The sequence below is a fragment of the Equus przewalskii genome, chromosome 12, assembly GCF_037783145.1.
Source record: "Equus przewalskii isolate Varuska chromosome 12, EquPr2, whole genome shotgun sequence".
Taxonomy (NCBI): Eukaryota; Metazoa; Chordata; class Mammalia; order Perissodactyla; family Equidae; genus Equus; species Equus przewalskii.
Window position 1 is genome coordinate 40,653,324 of NC_091842.1, and position 27,683 is coordinate 40,681,006.

The 27,683-nt window shown below is 48.0% G+C and overlaps 1 protein-coding gene across 5 annotated transcripts in view; it reads left to right on the forward strand.

Annotated features, from left to right (window-relative positions):
* Window positions 1-27,683, forward strand: part of ABCA3 (ATP binding cassette subfamily A member 3) — a 53,013-nt gene that overhangs the window by 11,694 nt on the left and 13,636 nt on the right. For all 5 annotated transcript variants that reach the window (XM_070568715.1, XM_070568719.1, XM_070568716.1 and 2 more), the window contains 14 exons: window positions 2,726-2,985; window positions 5,023-5,139; window positions 5,434-5,554; window positions 12,501-12,674; window positions 14,956-15,137; window positions 17,077-17,220; window positions 17,763-17,892; window positions 18,081-18,235; window positions 18,508-18,663; window positions 18,903-19,113; window positions 20,058-20,208; window positions 22,771-22,869; window positions 24,004-24,190; window positions 25,033-25,336. In XM_070568715.1, the coding sequence (XP_070424816.1) occupies window positions 2,726-2,985; window positions 5,023-5,139; window positions 5,434-5,554; window positions 12,501-12,674; window positions 14,956-15,137; window positions 17,077-17,220; window positions 17,763-17,892; window positions 18,081-18,235; window positions 18,508-18,663; window positions 18,903-19,113; window positions 20,058-20,208; window positions 22,771-22,869; window positions 24,004-24,190; window positions 25,033-25,336 (2,391 nt within the window). The remainder of the gene's footprint in view (window positions 1-2,725; window positions 2,986-5,022; window positions 5,140-5,433; window positions 5,555-12,500; window positions 12,675-14,955; window positions 15,138-17,076; window positions 17,221-17,762; window positions 17,893-18,080; window positions 18,236-18,507; window positions 18,664-18,902; window positions 19,114-20,057; window positions 20,209-22,770; window positions 22,870-24,003; window positions 24,191-25,032; window positions 25,337-27,683) is intronic.

Consider the following 27,683-nt stretch of genomic DNA (forward strand, 5'->3'; position numbering starts at 1 on the left):
ACGTGCTCTTGAATGAAACATTTGTATTTTGGTTTTTTGGAAGCTTCAGGTTGCACTGAGTCTTTTGAGCTTGGTCTTACATTTCGCTTCTCTCTCTGGCTGTCTCTGGGTACAGTTTCATAGGCTTTGTAAGCTCCATGGTCCTGGTGTAACTGTCATGGTTTAGTCGAGTCAATGGACGTTTGTGGAAGTTGGGTCTTGGCCAGCTGTGCCCTTGCAGTGCATGTTGGTCTGTCCCGTGTGACTTTGGCAGGCAGTTGGCATGTTTGTCTCCTTTGAGCTGTGGTTGCATCTTGGAACCGAGCTCAGAATGGCCAAAAAGTAACTGGGACCCAAGAGTAGACTTTGTCCTCAGGCCAAGACCCAACTGTGGGTTCTGGTGGTATCCAGGGTGTTGTGAAGAACACAGGATTCCACGGGCCTGCAGGAGGCAGAGCTTGTGTGAGGTTTAGATGGAAAGACACAGGAATGTCCCTAAACAGAACGCCAGGCAGGCAGTGGAATGTATCGCTAGTGCCAGGGCCTGTCACTAGCCTGTGTTCCAGGGCAAGGTTTTAAATCCAGAAGAGAGACTAAGGTGAGCAAGGTGAGGTGAGGTGTGCGAGGCCCCAGAATGAAGCCCTGGACAGGCCACCAACCGGGGACAGGAGAAGCCGCATCAGCTGTCATGCCTGCCACCTGTGGTCAGCAGCGAGAGAGATTGGCTACTGTGACCCGGGTGCTGGGCTGTCCCTTCTGTTTGTGGGGACAATTTCCTAAGCTTGGAAGGAACAGACAAAAGAAAAAGACCTTTTCTCAAAGGAAAGGACCAACAGATTTCACTATGTACAAACTGGAAATTTACCAAAAAAGAAAAAAACATAACACTGATTTTTTTTTTTTTTTTTTTAAAGATTTTATTTTTTCCTTTTTCTCCCCAAAGCCCCCCGGTACATAGTTGTGTATTCTTCGTTGTGGGTTCCTCTAGTTGTGGCATGTGGGACGCTGCCTCAGCGTGGTCTGACGAGCAGTGCCATGTCCGCGCCCAGGATTCGAACCGACGAAACACTGGGCCGCCTGCAGCGGAGCGCGCGAACTTAACCACTCGGCCACGGGGCCAGCCCCACATAACACTGATTTTAAAAGCAGGCAGGAGACTGGGGAACCATTTTGGCGAATGACAAAGGGTGACGATCCTCGTTCTTTAAAGGGCTGGTCAGTCTAGTCAGTTAGAAAAACACGAAGGCCCAAGAGGTGCGGCAAGGATGTGAGTGTGGCCCCCAGCAGGCACTGGGTAATGTAGCCTGGTGTTCTCCCCAGGCCACCCCTAATGTCCATACCTTAACACCCACTGCTTCCCCTGATAAGAACTTAGCCCCTGGGATAGTCTGAAAGATGGAGAAAAGCCACATGCACAAAGATGTTCACCATTGCTTTATTTATGGTCATAAAAATTTCAGCAATGGGAAATGATTGATTATAGAGTGATGGCTTCATTCCTCAGAGTATTGACAGCCACAGAAGTTGTGAGGATGAGGACCCTGCCGTAACTTGGCAAAGCCTCGTGAGAGAGCAGTGGGAGAGCAAGCAGGCAGGATATTTCATAGAGGAGGCAGTGCAATGTTATGAAAAGACACTGACGTTGAAGCCAAAGAGACCAGGGTCCCATCTTAGCTGTGCCCCCTCACCAGTTGTGTGGCTCAACTCCCTGGCCTCAGTGGCCCCACCTGTCTGATGGGGATATCATTAGCTACTCTGCAGGTTTATTCTGAACAGGAGAACTAAAGCTCCACCCAGCAGAACAGTAGGTAACGTTAATTGAGCACCTACTATCACAAACCATAAAGAGACTTAAACCAAAGGGACACAGTAGAAACACACAGACATGGTAACCCTGTGTTGGGGTGTGGTTGGCATATTGATTTTCTCTTTTCTAGAGGCTGGAACCCAGGCATCTGACAGTTCCATGTTAGAGGACATTAGATGTTCTAAACGTCACTGTATTTTATGAATGAGGGTGCCCACACCATCCAGACCTGCACTCCAAGTCCTACTCTGTCTTCTGGGCTCAGGCCTCAGGCACTCAGGCTGCCTTTTTCTCTCCTGAGGCTGTGCCTGCTCCTTCTTTAGGCTTGGTCTCTCCCAAGCGTAGTTCTGGACTGAAATACCATATCCCCAGTTTATCATCCCTCCCAGGCCCTTTCCACTTTAAGAATTTTGTTACAGACCACTTGGGGAGTCAAAAACGGCCCGCAGGGAGAACCACAAAGCACGTGAAGGTCTTACAGTAGGGGGCTTTGGGCTGTGGTGCCTGCCTCCCTGTGAGATGGTGACTCAAGGGTGGTTGGAATTAAAGTTCTAATCAGCTGGCCTCAAGATAGCAAAATTATTATTGATTATCCCAGTGGGCCCAGCGTAATCACAAGGGTCCTTAAAAGTAGACAAGGGAGGCGGAATAGGTCAGAGAAAGACGTGACAACAGAAGCAGGGTCAGAGAGATGCTGCTCAGCCGGCTTTGAAGGTGGAGGGAGGGACTGTGAGCCAAGGAATGAGGGCAACCCCTACAAACTAGAAGACTGAAGGAAACCTTAGGGGCATTAGATGATGTTGCACCATGGTCTTGATTACCAGGAGACCCTGGTACAGCTCAGGGCATGCAGCTCTCTGAGCAAGCAGCACTCGTGATGTTGCTTTTCCGACACACGTTGACCCCATGTGCTGCAATGTCTTCTGGTCCCGCACTCAGGGTACATCCGAGAAGGCTTCCTGGCCGTGCAGCACGCCGTGGACAGAGCCATCATGCAGTACCACGCGAACGCCTCCACGCGCCAGCTGTTTGAGAAGCTCACCGTGATCGCAAAGAGGTTCCCTTACCCGCCTTTCATTTCGGACCCCTTTCTCGTCGCCATCCAGTACCAGCTCCCCCTGCTGCTCATGCTGAGTTTCACTTACACCTCACTCACCATTATCCGGGCTGTCGTGCAGGAAAAAGAGAAGAAACTGAAGGTGACCTCTTTACCTTTGGCTTTAAAACATTTTGGCAAGTTGGTTCTAGGCACAGGGCTGCTGTGGAGTGGTTGGGTCTCATGTCCTGTTGTCAGGCAGGGGCAGCTCCTGGATGTTGGGGCCACAAGAGCCGCTGGGCATGGGGCAGACTCCCACCCTGGCTCCAGCCCATCTCAGGCTTCTGTGAAGTCAAGCCTGGTATATCCAGATTTTAAAAGCCCTGATAAAGCACCATACTTTGTGTGCTGTACACTAAGGACTGAACATTGAAAAGACAGCATTTGGGATATATTGGGTTAAGTAAAATGCATTGTTGAAATTAATTTCACTTGTTTCTTTTAACTTTTTTGATGTTGCTACTATAAAACCCTAAATTATATATGTGGCTTGCATTCTGTTTCTATTGAACAGAACCACTCTAGAGAGTAGGTCAACACAAAGTGTTTAAATACGTGGCTGAGCAGAAAGCTAACTAACTTTGCACATAGATCAAGGACAACTGTAGTTCTAGCCTGTTGGGCACAAGGTAGTGTGGAATTTAAAAATATCAAGTGTCACTCTAAGGGAAGATCATTGACTTATTGAGTACACCTGAACAAATAGTGTCACCTGTAAACTCATACCAATGACACTAGCAAAAGTATCCCAAATTTGTGTGAAATTCCTCCTTTGGCAGTGTCTGCAGTGCCAGTGACATGACAAAGTGTCTTCAGTGGCACCATATCTGTGATTCTGGAGCTTTTAAACTACTGCAAACAAGGGGCTGGGGGACTGATGAGAGGTGGCTGCTGTCTGCTGCAGCCTCTTAAATGACTTTGATCAAATGGTGCGATATTGGAGTGGACAATGAAGTGGTTCAGAAAAACAGTATTTGTGCACACACATGCCTACAGATAGGTTGATCAAACTGATGTGGCAAAATGGTAAGTGATTACTGAATCTAAGTGGTGAGTGTATGGGTGACCATTGTACCAATCTTCCCATTTTTCTGGAGGTTTGAAATTGTATATAAGCAGCTGGAAGATCAGCCCAGTTTGGCGCCTGGCATGTAGAAGACACTTAATCAACCCTGGTCCCCTCCCCTAGACCAGCACTGTCCAATGGAACATTCTGCCATGATAAACATATCCTGTGTCTGCTGTCCACTCGGGTCACCACTGGGCACTTGTTGTTAGCGTGACTGAGGAGCTGAATTTTTAGTTTTAATTAATTTCGGTTTAAATAGCCACATATGACCTGTATTGGAAGGCACAGCTTTAGGTGTCCCGTCCCGTGTCCCCCCAACACTGGCGAGGAAGGCCTGTCCTTGGCATCACTAAACTCCCGTCCTTCCTTCAGGGGGTGCCCCTCACAGCAAAAGTCTAGACCCGTCATTTCAGAATAGCAGGAGGTGAGGCAGAGCCTCTGGCTTCTAGAGCGTTCCCACAGCATCTGTTGGTCCTGAAACAGCTCTGGGGCCACATTTCACAGCAAGGACATTAGTGTGGTTGGTAACCCGTAGAGTCTCTCTACTAGACAGTGGAGGGGCCAGGCTCTGCTCTCCTGACTCAGAACCCCAGTGCCAGTAGCCACACCACATGGCTTCTTGGGCACACTTGGGTACCTGGAGAAGACCAAGCACAGACCAAGAGTTTGGGATTGCTCCATAGAATGAAGAGTTCATTAGCTTCATCAGCACAGATTGAGCCCACGTCAGGCCCTGACTGAATCACAGAGGCAGTCATGGCTGGACCTCAGCTCCCTCCCTGGTGGGCCCAGTGGAGGAGACAGACGAAGTCTTAGCTCTAAGTGAGGGAGAGCAAGGCAGCTGCTGAGTAGAGGTCAAGGGAGCACACTAGGGTGATGGGGAGAGGTGGGCTATGCTGGCGGGGGAGCAGGGAAGGTGTCCTGCAGATGTACAACACCATGCATCTGCACAGACACCCACACACTCAAAGGCTTTAAGGAAAGTCAGTGGGAGGAAGGCGCCTGGTGTGGCAGGCAGTGGGCGCTCAACCGCAGCGGGAGTGTCAGAGCATGTGTCACTCTCTCCCCCAGGAGTATATGCGCATGATGGGGCTCAGCAGCTGGCTGCACTGGAGCGCTTGGTTCCTCCTTTTCTTCCTCTTCCTCCTCATTGCCGTCTCCTTCATGACCTTGCTTTTCTGCGTCAAGGTGAGTGTGGCTTCGAGAGAGGGTCTGATGTGAAGAGCATGGCGTTCAACAGGAGAGCCAGAGGCAGCTGTAACACCACCAGGGCGCTCCCAAGACTCCATCTGTACGGATTTCAGGGGAAGTCTGCCCTTCAGTAGAGAGGACAGTGGCCTTCTCACTCACTCAGTGTAGCCCCATCTCCCATCCTTACCACTTTCATTTGTGGCCAGGAATGTTTAAGACTCTTCCTGGTTTTGTCTCCACCTTCCCTGCCACACCTGTCCATGCTGACTGATGGGATGGGACGCTGTGCAGGTGAAGAAGAATGTGGCAGTGCTCACACACAGTGACCCCTCACTGGTGCTGGTCTTCCTGGTGTGCTTTGCCATCTCCTCCATCTCCTTCAGCTTCATGGTCAGCACTTTCTTTAGCAAAGGTGAGTCATCCTGCCCCCCCGGGAACAGAGGACAATGGGGTGATCCAAATCTCAGAAAACTGGGTGGTTTTGTTTGGGATGAGTAGAAATAACCCAGAGACTTTGAGGGGGAGGGGGTTGTACTCTGTGCTTTCCTTTGGATTCCATTTTCTGGGTGTTGAAGTACGTGCCTGAATAGTTCTGTTAAGAAAGCTCAATGAGTGATTAATTCTTTTTTACTTTATGTCTGTAGATATCTTTATTTTGCCCTCACTCCCGAGTAATATTTTGGTTGCATATAAAATTCTCCATGGATGGCTATTTCCCTTGGCAGTTTGATAATGTCTTACTACCATTGGATATCCATTATTGTTGGGGAGAAGTCTCCTGACAGTCTAGGTGTGATTTTTCTTTACGTATGAATGTTTTGATATGAGGAATCACGTCCTTTTTCAGTTCTACAAAATTTCAGTTAGATATCAGATTCTGCTGTACATTATTGCCATCGTTCTCTTCAATTAGATCTTTGTTGGAGCCTTCAGTATGTTCTTCATGTCTAACTTCTTTCTTTTTTTATTGCAATAAAATACACGTAACATAAAATTTACCACCTTAACCATTTTAAGTTTACAGTTCAGTAGTATCAAGCACATTTATATTGTGCAGCCATCGCCACCATCCATCTCCAGAACTATTTTCATCCTCCCACTGAAATTCTGTCTCCATTAAACAACAATTCCCAATTCACCCCTCCCTCTAGCCCCCTGGAAACTACCGTTATAGTTTCTATATAGCCTCTATAAATTTGACTCCTCTAGGTACCTCAGGTAAGTGGAATCATACAGTATACAGTATTTATCTTTTTGTGACTGGCTTATTTCAATTTGCATAATGTCTTCAGGGTTCATCCATGTTGTAGCATATGTCAGAATTTCCTTCCTTTTTAGGGCTGAATAATAATATTCCATTGTATGTATATACCACATCTTGGTTATCCATGCATCCATCGATGGACACTTGGGTTGCTTCCATGTTTTAGCTATTGTGAATAATGCTGCTATACAAATATCTTTTAGAGACCCTGCTTTCACTTCTTTTGGGTACATACCCAGAAGTTGAATTGCTGGATCATATGGTAATTCTATTTTTAATTTTTTGAGGAATAGCCATACTGTTTTCCATAGTGGCTTTGCCTTTTTATGCCAGAGTCCAGCTCCAGCAGAGTCCAGGTTCCTGAGGGAGAGACGGAGTCAGCGCAGTGAAGGAGGGGATGTGAGACTTGAGTCGGTGCAATCAAGTCTGTCTTTACTGTGCACAAGTGTCGTTTTTATATTTTTCAGGATTGGTACAGAAATAGCTCTACAAATATTCTCAGAGAGATAAAGAAGTACAAAGCAAGTCTGTCTTTACTGGTTTTTACAGCGTTTTTATATCTTTTTTAGCAGGGGATAAATATAGCAATACAGATGTTCTTGCAGAGTAAACCAAAAAGCAATTATTGATAAGTATAATCTTACAGGGAACAGAGTTAACTTTTAGGGGGGCAGAGGTTAACTACCTTTTCCTGCACAAAAGCAACTTCAGCAATTAAGAAAAGACTTCTACAATGTTCGCCGAACGCATGCAGGGGAACAATACGCTTTTCAACAACTAACACATGGAGGAACACTCTAATCAACCACAGAGGAAGAGGTACATCCACTCCCACCAGGGAAACTGGGGGAAGAGCAAAACATCAACCAGAAGGAGGCAGCTGCTTTGATCTAAATACTCTCTTCAGTACGAACCCCTCATTAGGGAGAAAAGTTCTCCCACTATCTATGTGCATCAGGGGGAACTTGCCCCTTGCGATATTCTGAAGGCTATGCAGGTGGTCACGTATTTTTCTCAGTACCAACCCCGCGAGGGGAGCATGCTCTTTTCTCTAAAGCGGCCATCTGGAAAATTACAGCATGAGTAGGAAAATGGGGTATAAGACAAAGGGAAGAAAAACAAGTTTTTAAAGTTCAGCATAGCTTGGGGGAAGGCCAGCTTTTCATTTTCTTGCGGAGGGGCACCCTGCACCCCTCGGCTCTTCTTGATCGGCTGGACCCTGTCAAACAGCCTATCAAATGCTGCCTCGGCCCCCAGCATTTTTACATTCCCACCAGCAGTGTACAATGGTTCCAATTTCTCCACATCCTCACCAATGCTTGTTATTTTCTGGGTTTTTTTATAGTAAACATCTTATTGGGTGTGAGGTGGTATCTCTCAGTCTTTCCTTCATGTCCCTTGACTTCTTTTTCATACTTTAAAAAATCTCTTAGTGCTGAGTTCTCTGTGAATTCCTTGGAGTTGTCTTCCAATTCCCTAATTCTCTCTTTGACTGTGTATGTTCTAGAATGTATCTCATCAATTGAGATTTTTTTCTATGAATGTATTTATGTTTTATCAACTACCTAGTTGCTTCTTGTACGTATCCAGTTATTCTTGTTTCTTTATCCATTTTTGTGAGAAAAAATCCTTTTTTTTTTTGAGGAAGTTTAGCCTTGAGCTAGCATCTGCTGCCAATCCTCCTCTTTTTTGCTGAGCAAGACTGGCCCTGAGCTAACATCCATGCCCATCTTCCTCTACTTTGTATGTGGGACGCCTGCCACAGCATGGCTTGACAAGCAGTGTGTAGGTCTTCACCTGGGATCCACAGCAGCAAACTCTGGGCCGCTGAAACAGAACGTGCAAACTTAACTGCTGTGCCAGCAGGCCGGCCCCAAAGTCCTTCTTTTTTTAATGGAAGCATTTCTTCATTTACTCCTGAAAATCCTTGACATTCTTATTTTGAGGTCTTTCTCTTTTCTACTTACACTCATTCCCTTGGAGAGCTTTAACATGTGGTTAATTCCCAAATTTAGATCTCCAGCTTAGGCTTCTCTCCTAAAATTCAGAATCATACTCAACAATTTCCCTGAGATGCTCAATATGCACCTCAATCAGAGCATGTCCAAACCTGAATTCCTGATCTTATCCTCAAAACCTCATTCCTCCATCTCTGTTAGTGGCACTCCATCCTTCCAGTTGCTCACACTAAAAACCTTGGAATCATCCTCGACTCCTCTCTTCCTCTCTCATCCGGCTCCATGTCTGGTTCACAAGTCCTGTTGGCAATAATGTCAAGATACACCTGAACTGCAACCGCTTCTCACCTCCTCCACGGCCTGACCCTGGCCAAAGCCGCCATCATCATTGGCCTGGTTTATGGTGATGGTCTCATCACTGGTCTCCCTACTTCTGCCCTTGCCACCCTTCAGTTCTCAATGTAACCAGTAGTATGATCCTCTGGAAATGTAAGCCAGAGCCTGTCACTCTTCTGCTCAAATCCTCCTGTGACTGTGGGTCTCAGAGGAAAAGCTGAAGCCACTGCCCAGCCCAGGCCTCGCCTGCTGCTGCTCTCCACCCACTTGCTCCAGTCCCTGCACACTCCCTTCTCATGGCTCTTGCCTCTGCCTAGGTCTCAAAGTGCAGTCCATGGACTCTTGGGGGTCCCTAAGGCCCTTAAGGGGGTTCACAAAATCAAAACTATGTTTGTAATAAGACCAAGATGTCATTTGCCTTTTCTACCATGTTGACACATACCCTCACAGTACAAAAGCATCAGCCAGCCGTGGGCACAAAGCCAGACAGGCCTCAAACTGTACCAGATGTCATGTTCTTCACCACCACACGCTCCAGGAAACAAGCAAAAAAATGCAAGTCTCCCTCAAGAATGTCCTTGATGGAGCAGTAAAAATTGATTTTATTAAACTTCAACTCTTAAGTATAGTTTTTTAATATTCTGTGTGATGAAAGGGGATGTCCACATAGAGTTGCATGCTGAAGTAGTTTCATCGTAGTGTGATTATCTCCAGGGAAAGCACGTATGCGAGCAGTTGTTTGAGTTGTCAGCTAAACTAGCTGCTTTGTTCATGGAACACCATTTTTGCTCAAAAGAACAATTATCGGATTATAGTCTTTCATACTTGAGTATTTGCCAGACATTTTCTCACAGATGGGCTGTCTTTTAAGGAAAACAACTGACAGTATCTTATGTTAATTACAAAATTCGAGCTTTCAAGCAAAAAATAGAATTTTGTGAACTTGAATCTACTACTGTAAGCTTCCCAGCAGTTTTTTATGAGATTGGTGATAATATCCCCAATGTGAGTTTTTTAATGTTTAATGAAATGTGTCAGCATTTGGAAGATCTGCATTGCTCAACAAGCAGTGTTTTCCAAATGACCAACGCAGCATGCTACAAAATCACGCGAGAGTAATAACCCATTCACAGTGCAAGATAGACCAATGCATCATGTTACAAAATCACGCGAGAGTAATAGCCCATTCACAGTGCAAGATAGACCAATGCATCATGTTACAAAATCACGCGAGAGTAATAACCCATTCACAGTGCAAGATAGACCAATGCATCATGCTACAAAATCACGCGAGAGTAATAACCCATTCACAGTGCAAGATAGACCAATGCAGCATGCTACAAAATCACGCGAGAGTAATAACCCATTCACAGTGCAAGATAGACCAATGCATCATGCTACAAAATCACGCGAGAGTAATAACCCATTCACAGTGCAAGATAGACCAACGCAGCATGTTACAAAATCACGCGAGAGTAATAACCCATTCACAGTGCAAGATAGACCAATGCATCATGCTACAAAATCACGCGAGAGTAATAACCCATTCACAGTGCAAGATAGACCAATGCAGCATGTTACAAAATCACGCGAGAGTAATAACCCATTCACAGTGCAAGATAGACCAATGCATCATGCTACAAAATCACGCGAGAGTAATAACCCATTCACAGTGCAAGATAGACCAATGCATCATGCTACAAAATCACGCGAGAGTAATAACCCATTCACAGTGCAAGATAGACCAATGGATTTTCATGTAACAGAGTATGAAAAGGTCCTTAGTTACTTTTATTCCACATGGCACCTAAACTAATCTTTAAGAAACTACCACTTAGTGAGTGGTAGTTGAGTGGTGTAGTATCAAAAAAGAATATCCACAAAGATCTGAAAAGGCTATTCAAATACCTCTCCCTTTTCCAACTACTCATCTTTGTGAAGCTGGATTTTCTTCATGTACTTCACCCAAAACAAGGTACAGTCATCCCTTGATATCCACAGTGTGTTGGTTCTGGGAGCCCCCAAGGATACTCAAGTCTTTCTTTTTTTTTTTGAGGAAGATTAGCCCTGAGCTAACGTCTACTGCCAATCCTCCTCTTTTTGCTGAGGAAGACTGGCCCTGAGCTAACATCCATGCCCATCTTCCTCTACTTTTGTACGTGGGATGCCTACCACAGCATGGCTTGCCAAGCGTGGCATGTCCACACCCAGGATCTGAACTGGTGAACCCCTGGGCCGCCAAAGTGGAACGTGCGCACTTAACCACTGTGCCAACTGCCGGCCCCTGAAGTCTCTCATATAAAATGGCATAGTATTTGCATAGAACCTACACACATCCTCCTATATACTTTAAATCATCTTTAGATTATTTATAGTACCTGATACAATGTAAATGCTACATAAATAGTTGTTATACTGTATTGGTATTTAGGTTTAGGGAATAATGACAAGACAAAAAAGTCTGTATGTGTTCGGTACAGACACAACCATCATAGGCCTTTCAGCACATGGTTGGTTGAATCTGAGGATGCGGAACTCACATATACAGAGGGCTGACTGTGATACAACAGAGTGAATGCAGAAGCAGATATGAGAATCCAGCTGTAATCTGTTTAATGAGATGTTACACAGTGCCACTCTTCTCACTAAATTGTGGGAAATATAGTTGTTTTCCATAAAAATATTTATGTTAACTTGTGATGGGTTTAAATTTTTTAGTATTTCTAATACTAAGAATATATGCACACATATATGTGAATAAATAACTCACATCAACAAAAGTTCTTTAACATCCTTAAAAATTTTTAAGGGCAGGGGCCAGCCCCGTGGCGCAGCGGTTAAGTGCGCACGTTCCACTTCGGCAGCCCGTGGTTTACCAGTTCAGATCCCGGGTGCAGACATGGCACCGCTTGGCAAGCCATGCTGTGGCAGGCGTCCCACATATAAAGTGGAGGAAGATGGGCATGGATGTTAGCTCAGGGCCAGTCTTCCTCGGAAAAAAGAGGAGGATTGGCAGATGTTAGCTCAGGGCTAATCGTCCTCAAAAAGAAAAATTTTAAGGGCATAGAGGGGTCTTGAGACCAAAGCATTTGAGGGTTCAGCATGGACTAAAACCCCACAGTTCTCCCCACACCTCCACAACCCAGTCCTCACCTCTTTGAGGTCTTTCCCACGTGTCACCTTCTCATCAAAGCCTTCCTTGGCCACCTGGTTACAATCACATCCCCCAGCCCAGGGGACATCTTTTCCCACTCTTGTCCCCCTCATTGCTGTGCATGGGGCTGCCCCATCCAGCACATTCTCTTACTTGTTGTTTCCTGTCTGTGTCCCCACGGGATTATAAGCTCCAGGAGGGGAGGGGGTTTGTCTGTTTTGTTTGTGGCAGTCTCCCTGGGGCCTGGAACAGCTTGGTACAGAGTAGATGCTCAGCAAGTGAACGAGTGAATGAGATGGGGCAGACCAGGGAAGAAGGAGGGCTGGGGGAAGGGGGTATGTCAGGTACACAATATCAAGGCAACAGGGGCTGAAGTCTGCAGGAGAGGGCTGGAGAAAACACTGGGTTCCCCAGGACATGGAGGACATGTGCAGCCCCGGGCAGGGCCACATTCCCTAGGGCATGTGCCCCCATAACAAGGAAGAGGCAATGGGCTGAGCCTAGAGTCCCCCAGTACTGGGGCTTATGTCCCTGTGTTGATGGCTGATGCCTTTGTTTGGATGGAGCACAGGCTCCCTTGTGAACATGTTCTTGCAAATATTCTTACATGTTCTTAGCATACTTGTCTTCCTCTCTCCACCTGTAGCCAACATGGCAGCAGCCATAGGGGGCTTCCTCTACTTCTTCACCTACATCCCGTATTTCTTTGTTGCTCCTCGATACAACTGGATGACTCTTAGCCAGAAGCTCTTCTCCTGTCTCCTGTCCAATGTTGCCATGGCAATGGGAGCCCAGCTCATAGGAAAATTTGAAGCAAAAGGTGAGTATTTTCCTTTTCACAAGCTGCCCTTACTGTTTCAGTTACACTGAGAGAGTCTAAACAGAGATGCCTCCCACATTCAGACTCCAGCTTTGGTAACAAACAGGCACATCAGGACAGCTAAAGGAGCTGCACTTTTGGAAGACAGGTCCTCGGTGATCGTGCAGACCAGGAGGCATGACAGGAGCCATAGGGGAGGTGGGTCACAGACAGCACAGTTCGGGAGACAGAGGGTTAAAGGCCAGTCCAGTGTGACATCGGCCACCACTTGGCCAGAGTTAATCCCAGCTTTGGGTTCCACTTGAGGCCCTGCCTGGATGCCAGCTGTTACTGCAAGAAAACCCTAGACGTGAGGATCCACATCTGCCCATGGTGGGATTCAGCTTGATGACCTCTGAGTCTCTTCCTGCCTCTTGAGGCATTCTGAATTATGACACCAGAGGCCTCAAAGTCTGCAGGTTTTGATTCACTCCTAGCTCTTGGTAAAGTGGTAGAATTAGCATCTCCCCCTCTTCCTGCTCCCCAGTACCTCCTTCAGTAATTGGCAACCAGGGCAGGGAGGCCTGAGAGAGAAACAAGTGACAGATCAGATCATTATTTTCTTGATTTTTCTGAACTTTCCTGATTTTTAAAATATGATGAGGGTCGAATACACACTGCTTTGGGCTGGCTTTTGCCTGTGGACCCCCACTTTGCAAACTCCGCAGTAGCCACTCAGATTTCAATGGATGAGTCAAGCCTGCTCCTCTAAAGGGATGAGAGGGCACCTAACCCCTCACCCCCTGGGAAATCTCTGGAGAGGGAGAGCTCACCTCCTAGGAGAAGCCCTCATTCATTTCCTGATCACGCAAACCCTTCTCCAGGAAGGGCCTTGGAGAGGGGAATGGACTCAGGCCCAGCCCTGCCTCTCTCTCACTTGCTTTGGGTCTAAGAGGAGGCATAAGGGGTGAGGATGAGTTTCTGCGTGGCTGATGTGCTGGCATCCATCTCCCTGGAGCTTCTGCGGGTTGTTCTGGCCCTAGTAGCAAGAGGTGACATATAATCTCCCTTCTGAATGCCTCACCTGTGTGCATTTTAAGAGCATCTTGGCCCTGCCCCATTCAGATGGACCTTTTTTCAGGCTGAGTGCTGTCATTTGTTCCAGCCATGCAATTCCTAGCTGATGGAGCTTCCTAGTGATGGGGTATGGAAGAAGGTAGGTGGGTGGCCACAGGAACCTTCAGTGTGGCTTTATCTTTAGTTAGAATTTTTTCTTCAATTGGCAATGTCTTCTAACACTTTGGCTTTTAACTGCATGTATTGCTGTGTTTGGTAGTGTGTGATAAAATGTAGACCTTTTAAATGCCCAGTCCCTTCCAGGATTCAAATACTTTTTAAAAAGCCACTTACAAAGAGGAATCTAACTATATGGCACCTTTGTTTTGCAAAGTTCTATACCAAATGTTCTTAAAACAGACAAATTTCTAGTTGTTTGAAAGAGAACACTGACCGAGGCCAGAGAGCAGCCATTTCCATGGGGGCCCTCGAGCCAACAGAGGGTGCTCCGGCCACACGGAATCCCCAGGCATCATTTAGATGTGATGTTACAAACCAGAGAGAAGACGGAGCACTACGAGTACCACTAAATAGAACGTTAGACGTGTCTGAAGTGTTTCTGTGTTTGTTATTTTTTTAAGATTGGCGCCTGAGCTAACATTTGTTGCCAATATTCTTTCTGGTTTTTTTCATCTTCCCAAAGCCCCCCAGTACATAGTTGTATATTCCAGCTGTAGATCCTTCTGGCTCTGCTATGTGGGATGCCGCTTCAGCATGGCTTGATGAGCAGTGCCATGTCTACGCCTGGGATCCGAACCAGTGAATCCCTGGGCCACCAAAGTGGAGCGCGCGAACTTAACCACTCAGCCATGGGGCCAGCCCCTGTGTTTCTGTGTTTTAAAAAGACTTATATGAAATGCATAGTGTTCCAGTGTTGGTCCTGCCCCGAATCATGTATATGTAGATGTGTATGTGTATATGTTGGTACGTGTATATGTATATGTGTGTATGGATGTGTATATGTGTTATAAATCAAAAGTGAGCCCGTCTAGTCTGTTAATGAGCTGTTGCTGGTTCTCCAACATCAATTTTGTAACTTGCTATTGTCTTAAAGCCTTAAAGAAAGTGATCAGGTTTGCTGCAAAAGCAGTAGGGGAGGAGTCATGCTGGCCTTGCAGTGACATGTACACGCATGCCATCAGGGGCTGTAGGTCCATCTCAGCCCATTTCCTGGTGTGTCTTCCAGGCACAGGCGTCCAATGGCGAGACCTCCTGAGTCCCGTCAATGTGGATGATGACTTCTCCTTTGGGCAAGTGCTGGGCATGCTGCTGCTGGACTCCATCCTCTACGGCCTGGTGACCTGGTACGTGGAGGCTGTGCTCCCAGGGCAGTTTGGCGTGCCCCAGCCCTGGTACTTCTTCATCATGGTGAGTTCTGACACCCCCGCTCTTCATGCTGGCCACCTCTGAGGGGGTAGAGGTGTCCCCAGCACTCACCTCGGGCCCCCTTCAGTCCCTGACACATGACACCTAGTTGGGCCTGGATAGAGGACTTGCCCTGTGCTCAGTCAGTGAGCAGTGTGTCCTAAAGGCCCTGAGACCCTCCACTGCCCGTGATGATCCCTGTGCTCCAGGGCCTGGGAGAAGGAGCTCGTGCTGGCCTACCATCCACAGGACCAGCCCACCTACACCTCCAGCCCCTTGCTTGAAACAATACTGGGTTTTCTGCCCATAAAGTAATACAGCTTCTTATAAAAATGATCATGTTGCTGGAATCTATAGCATAATCCCACCCCCCAAGAGATGAATGCTGCTGACACTTTGGTGTGTAGTTCTCCAGATGTTTTCTATGCTTCTGTTATCCCGTAGGACAGATGTATGTGTGTATAACATTTATAATTTGTTTTTAGAAAAAGGGGGCCATATTTTTTAAATGCTTGAAACTTGCTTTTTTTTTTTTTACCTAACAGTACATCTTAGATATCTTAAGTACGTATGTGTGTGGATCTATTTATAAGTAAACTTTTAGATTTTTATCTATATATATATTTATAAATTTTGTTTTATTTATAAATGTATTTAAATTTATACATTTTTATGAATCAACTTCATTTTTTTTCTTTGATGATGAAGATTGTCGCTGAGCTAACATCTATGCCAGTCTTTCTCCATTTCGTATGTGGGATGCTGCCACTTCATGGCTTGATGAGCAGTGTGTAGGTCTGCACCCGGGATCCAAACTCGCGAACCCTGGGCCACTGAAGCAGAATGTGCGAGCTTAACCACTATGCCACTGATCTGGCCCCTCAACTTCATTTTTTAATGACTTCACAGTATTCCGTGTATGTGCCACCGTATATTTAACTAATTCCCTATTGATGGTTAGTTAGGTGGCTCTCCATTCATTGTTCATTCTTTGATTCAACAAATATTTATCCAGTGTCTACTATGTGTTTCATCAAATTTTAAATGCCAGTGATTCTTAGGGGTACCATTACTTTATCACTAAGAGAGAAAAATACAGTTAAACTATGGCATTCTGTGATTTGTAAGACACATTCTGGTTTCAGAGTCACTTAAAACGTGAGAGATGTGTTCCCTAAAATCAGTGGAATATGATGAGCCAGAATTATTCCAGGCACTGGGAACACACAGGGAATACAGGTTCACCCGCAGAGCTTATCTCCGGGGGCGGTTCTTCCAGGGCCCCATTGGCACCTTTCCTGTGACCCTACCCACAGCACTGTCTTACTGTGCCGCAGGCTGCCCTCAAGCTCGGGGAGCATGGGCGGTTTGTGGTTGTATTGTCACCCCTCACATAGCCTTTCACTGTGATGGCTACGCAGAGGGTGGAGGGTCGTCCTCTAGGCAGGGCAGGGAGAGGCCTCCTCAGAGCAGAGGGAGGCTTGGCCCTTTGTCTTCTCTTGCTTATTTCATGAGCTCCCCTGTAGTTGAGTAAGGACACAGTCAGGATGTGGAGGCACAGCCTCCTTCATTTTGACCCAAAGTCCCCCTGGACTAGAATATTCAGTAACCTCTCTTTGTATGCAATGTCATTGTTTACTTTTTCTCTGTGTCATGTCTGAGTTGATAGGCATAGTAAGCCTGTGAGTTACCATTATGCCCATATGGCAGATTGGGAATCTGAGCCTGAGAGCTTCCCCAGGGTAGAGGGGAGAGGAGTCATGCTGGATCTTGACCCCCACCCTGGGCCTCAAATCGGCATCTTCTCTGCAGCACCATGCAGGGAGACTGAGGGCTGGGTGTGTTGTCTATTTAGCATGTTGGTTCGTTGTTTCTCTGGTTGACACAAACAATATGAATTGACATGAATTGGTCTTTGAGCCCCATCTGGTTTCCATCCTAGCCCTCATACTGGTGTGGACGCCCAAGGACAGTGTTCGGGAAAGAGGAAGATGACGATGACCCTGAAAAAGCGCTCAGAACCGAGTACTTTGAGGCTGAGCCCGAGGACCTGGTGGCCGGGATCAAGATCAAGCATGTGTCCAAGGTGCCACACCCTGTGGGGACTGCGGGGTGGGGGACGGCAGGGCCCCAGGCAGCGAGCCCTGCTGCCTTGCCCAGGGCTCTCTGAGCTGGTGATGATCCTCCAGGCCTTGTTGCCTCCTGGATCCCTGCAGCTGCTCTCTGACCAGCTCTCCCAGGCAAAGTGTCCCCAGGGCCCAGTTCTGAGTCAAGTCGGCAACGCATGCCACCAGACTTAACCTGTCACCAGCCTTGCAGTGAACTCTTGCCATTCTCACTGCACTGCAGTGCCTTGGCCTCGTGGGCCTTCTTATCCTGCTGAGACAATGAGGGTGTTGGGGACCAGTCAGGGGTTGGGGAGGCCAGAGAGCAGTAGGAAGCAGCATGGCCTCCAGTCAGCGCTCTGCCCAGAACTTCTCATCTCTCTGTGCAATGATCGGTGACCCTGGGTATAGTCTTATTCTGAGACCCTTGGGTGCATATTCCAGAGGGGGTAGGAGGGGCCTGTCCAAGTGAGGTCCCTGAGGGGCCCCGGAAGTCCAGGGTGGCCCTCTGCCTTTCCTGCAGGTGTTCAAAGTGGGGAACAAGGGCAAGGCAGCTGTCAGAGACCTGAACCTGAACCTGTACGAGGGGCAGATCACTGTCCTGCTGGGCCATAATGGCGCAGGGAAGACCACCACCCTCTCCATGCTCACAGGTGAGGGGCCACCGCCTCTGTCTCCACCACAGCGGGGAACAGGGGTTACCGGCAAATTCACTCACAGGTGGGCTTCTCGGTAAAGCAAAGCGAGACCTTGGGAGCAAGACCACGGTCTCCCACCACGTGCTGACTGTCAGGGTGTGCGTGCTGGACTTAAGCCCCTGGGGTCTTCTGCTTGGCCCTAGGCCTCTTCCCCCCGACCAGTGGACGGGCGTATATCAGTGGGTACGAAATTTCGCAAGACATGGTTCAGATCCGGAAGAACTTGGGCCTGTGCCCGCAGCACGATGTCCTGTTTGACAACCTGACTGTTGCAGAACACCTGTACTTCTATGCTCAGGTGAGCTGGCGGGTGACACGATTCATAGGTGGTTGTGGTTGTTCAGTCGCCTTGGGTTCCTGAGGCAGCCAGGAGAGCCCTTAGCCTCCCAGCAAACTGAAACCTGTTCTGAGGAGCCCCAGATCTGGAGTAAAGGAGGCAGGGAGAGAAGTCAGGATGCCAAGTCCAACACATAAAGGGAAGGAGACAACGTGAAGGCCAAGTGGCTTGTGCAACAGGCCAGGCACCTGTCAGAAGCACCTGCCGGATCTCTCTGTCCCCTGCTGTTTCAGCTGAAGGGATTGTCACGCCAGAAGTGCCCTGAAGAAGTCAAAAGAATGCTGCACATCCTCGGTCTGGAGGACAAGCGGGACTCGCGGTGCAGGTTCCTGAGCGGGGGCATGAAGCGCAAGCTCTCCATCGGCATCGCCCTCATAGCAGGCTCCAAGGTACAGGGGCAGTGAGGCCCAGCCTCCTGAAGGACGCAGGTCAGAGCCCCCACGCGCAGTGGACAAACACTTTGCGTAGCAGGGTCCAGAGTACACTGGATGCCCTGGGTGGGCAGTCTGGCCTGGGCGGTACTGCTGCATCTTCTTGGAACTTGAGCCACACAGGGCCTATAGTACAGCCAGCCTGGGCCTGGCACATGGCTCAGTCATCATCAGGAGGCTGTTCCTCTGCCCTCCAGGTGCTGATGTTGGACGAGCCCACCTCAGGCATGGACGCCATCTCCAGGAGGGCCATCTGGGACCTTCTCCAGCAGCAGAAAAGTGATCGCACCATCCTGCTGACCACCCACTTCATGGACGAGGCTGACCTGCTGGGGGACCGCATCGCCATCATGGCCAAGGGGGAGCTGCAGTGCTGCGGGTCATCGCTGTTCCTCAAACAGAAATACGGTGAGCAGCTGAGGGCAGGAAGCAGGGCAGGCAGCCCAACCTCCGTCCCTTCACAGAGTTAGTGTCACTGGCCATTGTGTTGAAGAGAGTGCCCATGTACCTTTCATGAAGAACCCTGAGATCAGGCAGTGAGAGGCCGTCTCTAGACTTCCTGCTCTGCTGCCTCTGGATGGAGACCTGAAGCCCCAGGCAAAGGGGCTTGTGAGAAGAGGAGGGAGGGAAATGGAGCAGATAGTCTTGAGTTGATTAGCCTGACCAATGGAATAGCGGTTGAGTGCCAGGGCTACCAAGAAGAGCAGTGCCCTTGGAGAGGCCAAGCACACTCACCAGCGTTATCGCTCTCAAACAAGCAAGTGGCTCACCGAGAAGTCCAGGGCTGGTGGGTGGTGTGTGGAGTCAGCCCTCTCTTTGCTATGTGAGCATGGCGTCCCTTCTCTAGGTTAGCTCATGGTCCCACGTGGTGCTGGCATGGCGGGTCCCATCCATGTTCTGCCAGTGAGAAGGAGCAAAGATAGAACACAAGTGCCCCTCCGCTTAGACACCCTAGGAGTTGCACACCTTGCTTCTGTGGCTTCCCCTCACCAGCACATAGTCCCGTTGAGCAGATGGTGACCTAATATGGTTACCATCAAGCTGGGGGAAGGATAGAGAGGGCGACCTTCATCCTGGGATGCCATTAGGGAGAAGTGAGGAGAACAAGTCTTGGGGACAATTTCTGCCACAGCCTCTGAGAGTAGAAGTCTGAAGTCAGGCTCAGGCTTCACCTCTTTACCATGCCTAGCACCCATTGCCAGCTAGGGGGTGGAAAGCAAGACCCTCAGGTGAAGCACTCCAAGAGGCATTCCAAAGGTGTCCTGCTCTCCAGCCCATGTCCCATGAGCCAAAGCCCAGCTGGGCCAGGAGAAGTAGAAGACAGCCTCACATGGGGCTCCATGGTGTTCCAGGCGCAGGCTACCACATGACACTGGTGAAGGAGCCTCACTGCAACGCCGAGGGCATCTCCCGGCTGGTCCACCACCACGTCCCCACCGCCACCCTGGAGAGCAGTGCCGGAGCAGAGCTGTCATTTATTCTTCCCAAGGAGAGCACACACAGGTACGCGTCCCAGAGAGAGCACACAGGTCCGCGTCCCAGAGAGAGCACACAAGTATGGGTCCCAGAGAGAGTATACAGGTATGCGTCCCGGAGAGAGCATAGAGGTACGCGTCTCACAGAGAGCACACAGGTACGCTTCCCAGAGAGAGCACACAAGTATGGGTCCCAGAGAGAGTACACACGTATGCGTCCCAGAGAGAGCATACAGGTACGTGTCTCACAGAGAGCACACAGGTACGCTTCCCAGAGAGAGCACACAGGTACGCATCCCAGAGAGACCACGCAGGTGCGCTTCCCAGAGAGAGCACACAGGTACAGATCAGAGAAGGGGGCTCAGTGGGCCTTCAGGACTCCATGCCTAGTGTCACCTGTGACCTATCAGGCTTGACCAGTGGGCATCTCTCAGCTCCTGTGCCTGTGATGGTCAGTGCATGGTGAATCTGCTTGCTGGGTCCAGGGTGCTAGGCCTCCCTGTGCAGCGAGGCTGAGAGAGACCTAACTTGTACATAAGGAAAGAGTGTGACTCGTCAAAGGGGTGCTCACTGCGTTGGTGTCTTTCACACACAGCACGTGGCTCGCTCCTAACACGAGTTAAACGTACGCAGCAGTCCACTCAGAATTATTTGTGGAATTGTGAATTTGTATATCTTCTTGGCCTCAGACTTTGAGTCATGAACATGTGCCTCATAAACAGAGTAGGCTACCAGTGTGGGGAGATAAAAATCAAACTCTTGATTCACATTCAGAAACTTTGGGATGTAAATCTTAAAACTACATTTAATCTTCCTACAAACCCGATTGAGTAATGTGGTATCAATAACTGCATGGTGTTCCCTGACTCAGAGATACCATAGCTTATCTGAACATCTCCTCTGTTAGCATATGCGCACGTTTTCCAAAAAAAATATGCTAGTGAACATCCTTCTAGAAGACTCTGCCTAGATCTCCAGTGCCCCCTCAGAATAGATTCCCAAGCGTGGGGTAAACATTACCAAATTCCCTTCTAGAAAGGAGTTGTGTTGGGCTTCCCCATAGCAGGACAGGAGAGTGTCCATTTTACTCCACAGCGGCCAGCTTTGAGTAAATTTTTTTTTAATATTTATTTATCGAATGGGTGAGATGGCACACACTTGCTTAATTGGCATTTTGTATTTCTTCCATCTGCCAGTGGGAGCTTGACACTCCCAGTAGTTACTGCCCTTTAAGCATTGAGTCCTCTGGATACTGTGTGTTCATGTCTTTTACTCATTTATCAGTCAGAGTGTTTTATATATTAATATCAACCATTTTGCTAGCAACTTTTTCAAATTTGTTGTTGCCTAATTTCGTGGGATGTGTTTTCCATGCAGATATTTTACATTTAATGGGTCACATCTTTTCCTTTGTGGTTTCTTCTTAGAAAGTACTTCCCTTCTTTAGGATCAAATGAATATTCACCCATTTCTTTTGATTTGTGATGTCATGTAGGTGTCTACTATTAAATAATGCCTAACAGGCCAAAGTACTCACAAGATGCTATGTGGGAAAAAAAGGAAACAAAACCCAACTTTTTTTTTGTTGAGGTCACACTGGTTTATAACATTATATAAATTTTAGGTATACATCATTGTATTTCAAGTTCTGTGTAGACTGCATCATGTTCACCACCAAAAGTCTAGTTTCCATCCATCACCATATACATGTGCCCCTTCACCCCTTTTGCCATCCCCCCACCTCCTTCCCTTCTGGTAACCATCAGTCTGTTCTCTGTATCTGTTTGTTTGTTTATCTTCCACATATGAGTGAAATCATACAGTATTTGTCTTTCTTTGTCTCACTTACTTTGCTTAGCATGATACTCTCAAGGTCCATCCGTGTTGTCACAAATGTCAAGATTTCATCTTTTTTATGGCTGAGTAGTATTTAATTGGGTATATATACCACATCTTCTTTATTCATTCATCTGTTCATGGGCATTTGTGTTGCTTCCAAGTCTTGGCTATTGTGAATAATGCTGCAGTGAATACAGGGGTGAAGATATCTTTTCAAATTAGTGTTTTTGTGTTCTTTGGCTAAATACCCAGTAGTGAAATAGCTTACAGTAGTTCTGTTTTTAATTTTTTGAGGAATCTCCATACTGTTTTCCATTATGGTTGCACCAAACCAAATAACCTGATCAAAAATTGGGCAGATGATCTGAACAGACGTTTTTTCAAAGAAGACAATACAGATGGACAGTAGGCACCTGATAAGATGTTCAACATCACTAATTATTAGGGAAATGCACATGAAAACTACAATGAGATACCACCTCATGCCCTTCTGAATGCTCTTTTTACCAAGGCAAGGAATAACAAGTGTTGGAGAGAATGTGGAGAAAAGGGAACCCTCGTACACTGCTGGTGGGAATGTAAATTGGTGCAGCCACTATGGAAAACCCAATTTTTATTTTTTTTGAAATGACATTTCAAGGAGCTAACCTACCTTTGCCCTTCCTGCACTCTACATAGAGGTAACTATTTAGGAACGAATTATCTAGAAAGTAACTGAGAAGTGACTCATCATTCTGGGTCTTTTTTTCAGGTTTGAAAGTCTTTTTGCTAAACTGGAAAAGAAGCAGAAGGAGCTGGGCATCGCCAGCTTTGGGGCGTCTGTCACTACCATGGAAGAGGTCTTCCTTCGGTCAGTAAACATGTATTTCCATCAGTCTAGGACTCAGCCATGTGGATGATTTTTTTCAAAGTGTAATGATAAAACAGTCCCCTTGATTTTCATCTCAAACACCCATCTAAGGGTAGATGCAGACTGGGGTGGGAGCAGGGCAGTGGGTCGTCTGTCAGAGCCCTGTTCAGATCATGACTCTGTTAGTACCACTTGTACAAACTCAGCTAGGTGCCCAACATGCACAGCAGTTCAGAAAGCAGACAGCAGCTGTGCTCCGGTCACCAGACACTTCAGCCCGTCATTGGGAGTGTGTGCGTGCTTCCCGTGGGGTGCCACGCATCCTACCGGGCCACAGCAGCGACAGGCTTGCTGAGCTCCTCTCAGGTCTAGATGATAATGCCAGAGTGTGCCTCCAGCTATGGTGAAGATGTAGCTGTGTGGTGTAACATTCAGCATTCAGACCCTCAAAACTGCAGGGTGAGCTTGAGACAATTCACGCATTTATCAGACGTTTCTTGAATGCTTATTTGGCCAATATGGCATAAGAACTAGAAATACAAAAATAAATGTGAGGTAGATGTTTTCCCTTGAGGATCCCATGGCCTAGAGGAGACTGTAGACGCAGTGCCACACGAGTGAGGCTGCTGACCTGCTGCACTGTGGCCCCAGCACAGTCGCAGGACCCACCTGCCCTCCACAGGCTCATCCCTGTCATGCCTTTTCCAAGGTTGTACCTCTGGGCTCAGCTTGGCAATGAGCACCCTAACCCATGGCTTCCTGCACTGGCTATGAGGTGGCCTCCCGGTGCTGCCATCATGCCCCAAGCCCCCTTCTGCCTCCCAATAGCCCCAGTTATAAATACTGGCTTAGATCAGTCTCCCTGTGTCACTGGGAGTCCTCATAGGCAGGGGCCCTGTCTGGTTGTCTCCCTCTCCTGGACTTCGCTTGGCTGCAATAGCTGGTATTCTGGAGATATTTACTAATGAGTGAATGAACAAGGGAATGAGCCAGGTGGTGAAGCCAACAGTATTCTGCTCTAGCACCTCTGACAGTTGCCCTCTTCCCACCTCACCGCCCTTCTCAGGGGAAGGACAGCTTAGCTTTCTCTCCAGGGAGCTGTGTTAAGACCAGGCCTTGTGTGTCTCGGCACAGGGTCGGTAAGCTAGTGGACACCAGCATGGACATCCAGGCCATCCAGCTCCCTGCCCTGCAGTACCAGCACGAGAGGCGGGCGAGCGATTGGGCAGTGGACAGCCACCTGTGCGGGACGATGGACCCGACCGATGGCATTGGCGCCCTCATTGAGGAGGAGTGCACCGCCGTCAAGCTCAACACTGGGGTGGGTGCTCGGGGCCTGCCCACCGGTGTGGGAATATTGGGAGGCCTCGGAACTCCACATGTCAGGGTCCACAAGAGCAGACATGGGCTTCGGGAGGGTCAGTGCACTGGGAAGAGGGCAGATTATAGCTCTCACTCCTAAGGGTTGGCGGGGAGTAGGAAAACCCAGAGCATTTTAATCAACCAGTTGTCATTTCTTGATATTCTAATTGGCCACTCACAAATAAGAGCAAATGTTTGCTTATGATGCTATCCGTGCTCTGTTTACTGGGAGCTTGCTTTGCACCCAGCACTTGAAGAGGTAGAGGGCAGCACTTGTCCCATATTACATACAGGAAACTGAGGCCTGGGCCAAGGTTGAATGGCCAGTACGTGGCAGAGCTGGGATCTGCGGGTCGGCCTGACTCTGGAGCCCTGTGCTCCCCACACTTAGAGGACAATGAAGGGTTGAGGTTGCAGAACACAGACAGCTGGGGAGAGGGTTGTCTGTCTGCTCCTGTGTGAGCAGGGCCAGGGTCCTCCTACCAGGAGCAAGAGGAAGGCAGAGGCAGAGGCTCCCCTGTGGGATCGCAGCTGCTCCCCTCACATCCTACAAAGACAAAACAGTCTGCCCTACCCGAGGCTGTTGTGAGACCCCAAGCCCACATCAGGACCTGCAGGGATGCTTACATGCCTGTCCTCCACATCATTGACTGAGCCCTGTGAGAGGCCCTGGGGCCCCAGGCCACAGATGTCAGCTGAAGGCCCCAGGCTCATGTGGGGACCACACCTGCTGCTGGTGAGCAGGGATCACATGCTGGCTCCTGAGTGCCACCCATGTCACCCTTATCCCTTCTGCTGCAGCTCGCCCTCCACTGCCAGCAGTTCTGGGCCATGTTCCTAAAGAAGGCCACATACAGCTGGAGGGAGTGGAAGATGGTAGCGGCCCAGGTCCTGGTCCCTCTGACGTGTGTCACCCTGGCCCTCCTGGCCATCAACTACTCCTCCGAGATCTTTGACGACCCCCTCCTGAAGCTGACCTTGGATGAGTACGGCAGAACCGTTGTGCCCTTCTCGGTTCCTGGGACCACTCGGCTGGATCAACAGCTCTCAGAGCATTTGAAAGACATGCTTCAGGCCCAGGGCCAGGAGCCTCGTGAGGTGCTGGGTAAGGGGCATCCCTGGGGGGCTTGGGGCCTGAGCGGTGCTGTCAGAGCCCCACTTCTAGTTGAAGGCACTGTGGACATTTGGGGCGGTTAGTTCTCTGCTGTCCTGTGCACAATAGGATGTTTAGCAGCATCCCTGGCATTTCCCCCACTCCCCTGCCTCGTCGTGACAACCAGTAATGCTTCCAGACATTGTCAGGTGTTCCCCTGGGGGAGAAACTTGTTGCACTCAGAGAAAGACACAAGGCTTCATCTCTGGGGCTAAACTGTGCCCACGTGGTCACTTACTGAAATTGTATATTTCAGGACCATTCATAAATGAAATGTGAAACTTTCATGATTTTCTTTTGGTAATATTGGTTTATAACATTATATAAATTTTAGGTGTAAATTGTTAATATATTTTGAATTCTGTGTAGATTATATCATGTTCACCACCCAAAGACTAATTACCATCCATCACCACACACAGGTGCCTAATCACCCTTTTCGCCCTCCTCCCTCCCCCTTTCCCCCTAGTAACCACCAATCCAATCTCTGTTGCTATGTGTTTGTCATTTTTTTTAAAGATTGGCACTTGAACTAACAACTGTTGCCAATCTTTTTCTTTTACTTTTTTCTGCTTTTTCTCCCCAAATCCCCCCAGTACATAGTTGTATATTTTAGTTGTGGGTCCTTCTAGTTGTGGCATGTGGGATGCTGCCTCAGCATGGCCTAATGAGCGGTGCCAAGTCCGCGCCCAGGATCCAAACCAGCGAAACCCTGGGCCGCCAAAGGGAGCATGCGAACTTAACCACTCGGTCATGGGGCCAGACCCCTTTGTTGTTTTTACCTTCTACTTATGAGAGATCATACGGTATTTGACTTTCTCCCTCTGACTTATTTCACTCAGCATAATATCCTCAAGGTCCGTCCATGTTGTTCACAAATGGCCAGATTTCATCATTTCGTATGGCTGAGTAGCATTCCATTCTGTATATATATCACATCTTCTTTATCCATTCATCACTTGATGGACACCTAGGTTGCTTTCAAGACTTGGCTATTGTGAATAATGTTGTGATGAACTTAGGGGTGCACATATCTTTATGCATTTGTGTTTTCATATTCTCTGGATAAATACCCAGCAGTGAAATAGCTGGATCATATGGTAGATCTATTGTTAATTTTTTGAGGAATCTCCATACTGTTTTCCATTGTGGCTGTACCAGTTTGCCCTCCCACCAGCAGTGTATGAGTGTTCCCTTCTCTCTGCATCCTCTCTAACACTTGTTTCCTGTCTTGTTAATTATAGCCATTCTGACAGGAGTGAGGTTATATCTCATTGTAGTTTTGATTTGCATTTCCTTGATAGTTAATGATGTTGAACATCTTTTCATGTGCCTCTTGGCCATTTATATATCTTCCTTGGAGAAATCTCTGTTCAGATCTTTTGCCCATTTTTGAATTGGGTTCTTAGGGGTTTTTTTGTTGAGATGTATGAGTTCTTTGTATATTTTGATATTAACTCCTTATCTGATATGTGGTTTGCAAATATCTTTTCCCAATTGTTAGGTTGTCTTTTCATTTTGTTGATGGTTTCCTTTGCTGTGCAGAAGCTTTTTAGTTGGTGTAGTCCCGTGTGTTTATTTTTTCTGTTGTTTCCCTTGCTCGGTCAGACATGGTATTTGAAGAAATGCTGCTAAACCAATGTCAAAGAGCATACTGCCTATGGAAACTTCGATGATTTTTATGTTACCTTTTCTTTGTTTACTAGGCTGGTCACAATATGCCTTAATGTGGCAAAGTGTTTTCTTCCAACATCCTAAAACCAAAACTGTCCCTGGCCCTGGCAGTTGGACACTGCCCTGGGTTTAGAGCAGGCATCGCACTCTGGTTAAAGGGAATGTGTTTGAAAATCTTCTCGTTTTCCTGCTTCCCTCCCATTTCCTGGCCAGCATCTTTGAAATTCGGCACACTGAATGGTCAGAAAATCCTGGCAGGAGTTAAATTCCTCTTTTGGAGAAGGTTGAATGTACCATCAGCCTAGAACGAGCTGGCACCGCAGTGGGCACTGCTGCCAGGAGGGAGCTCAGGCAGCCAGAGTCCTTGCTCATTGCCCCTGACAGCCATCATGACCCAGATTATCCCTACTGAGGCAGTAGCGGGCGCCCTTGTTTCTTGTTTGTCACCTCCGTGTGTCCCCCAGCCTTGTTTCCTGACTGTCACCCATCCTGCCCAAAGATCGCGGAGCTCTCATGGAGCAGGGTGGCTTTGGGGGATTCAGAATGCTGCTGCAGGCGCCCCAGCTGAGTCCGTCTGAAAGGCCCAATTGCCTGCCCATCTCGTCAAGTGGGGCCTTTCTGTTCT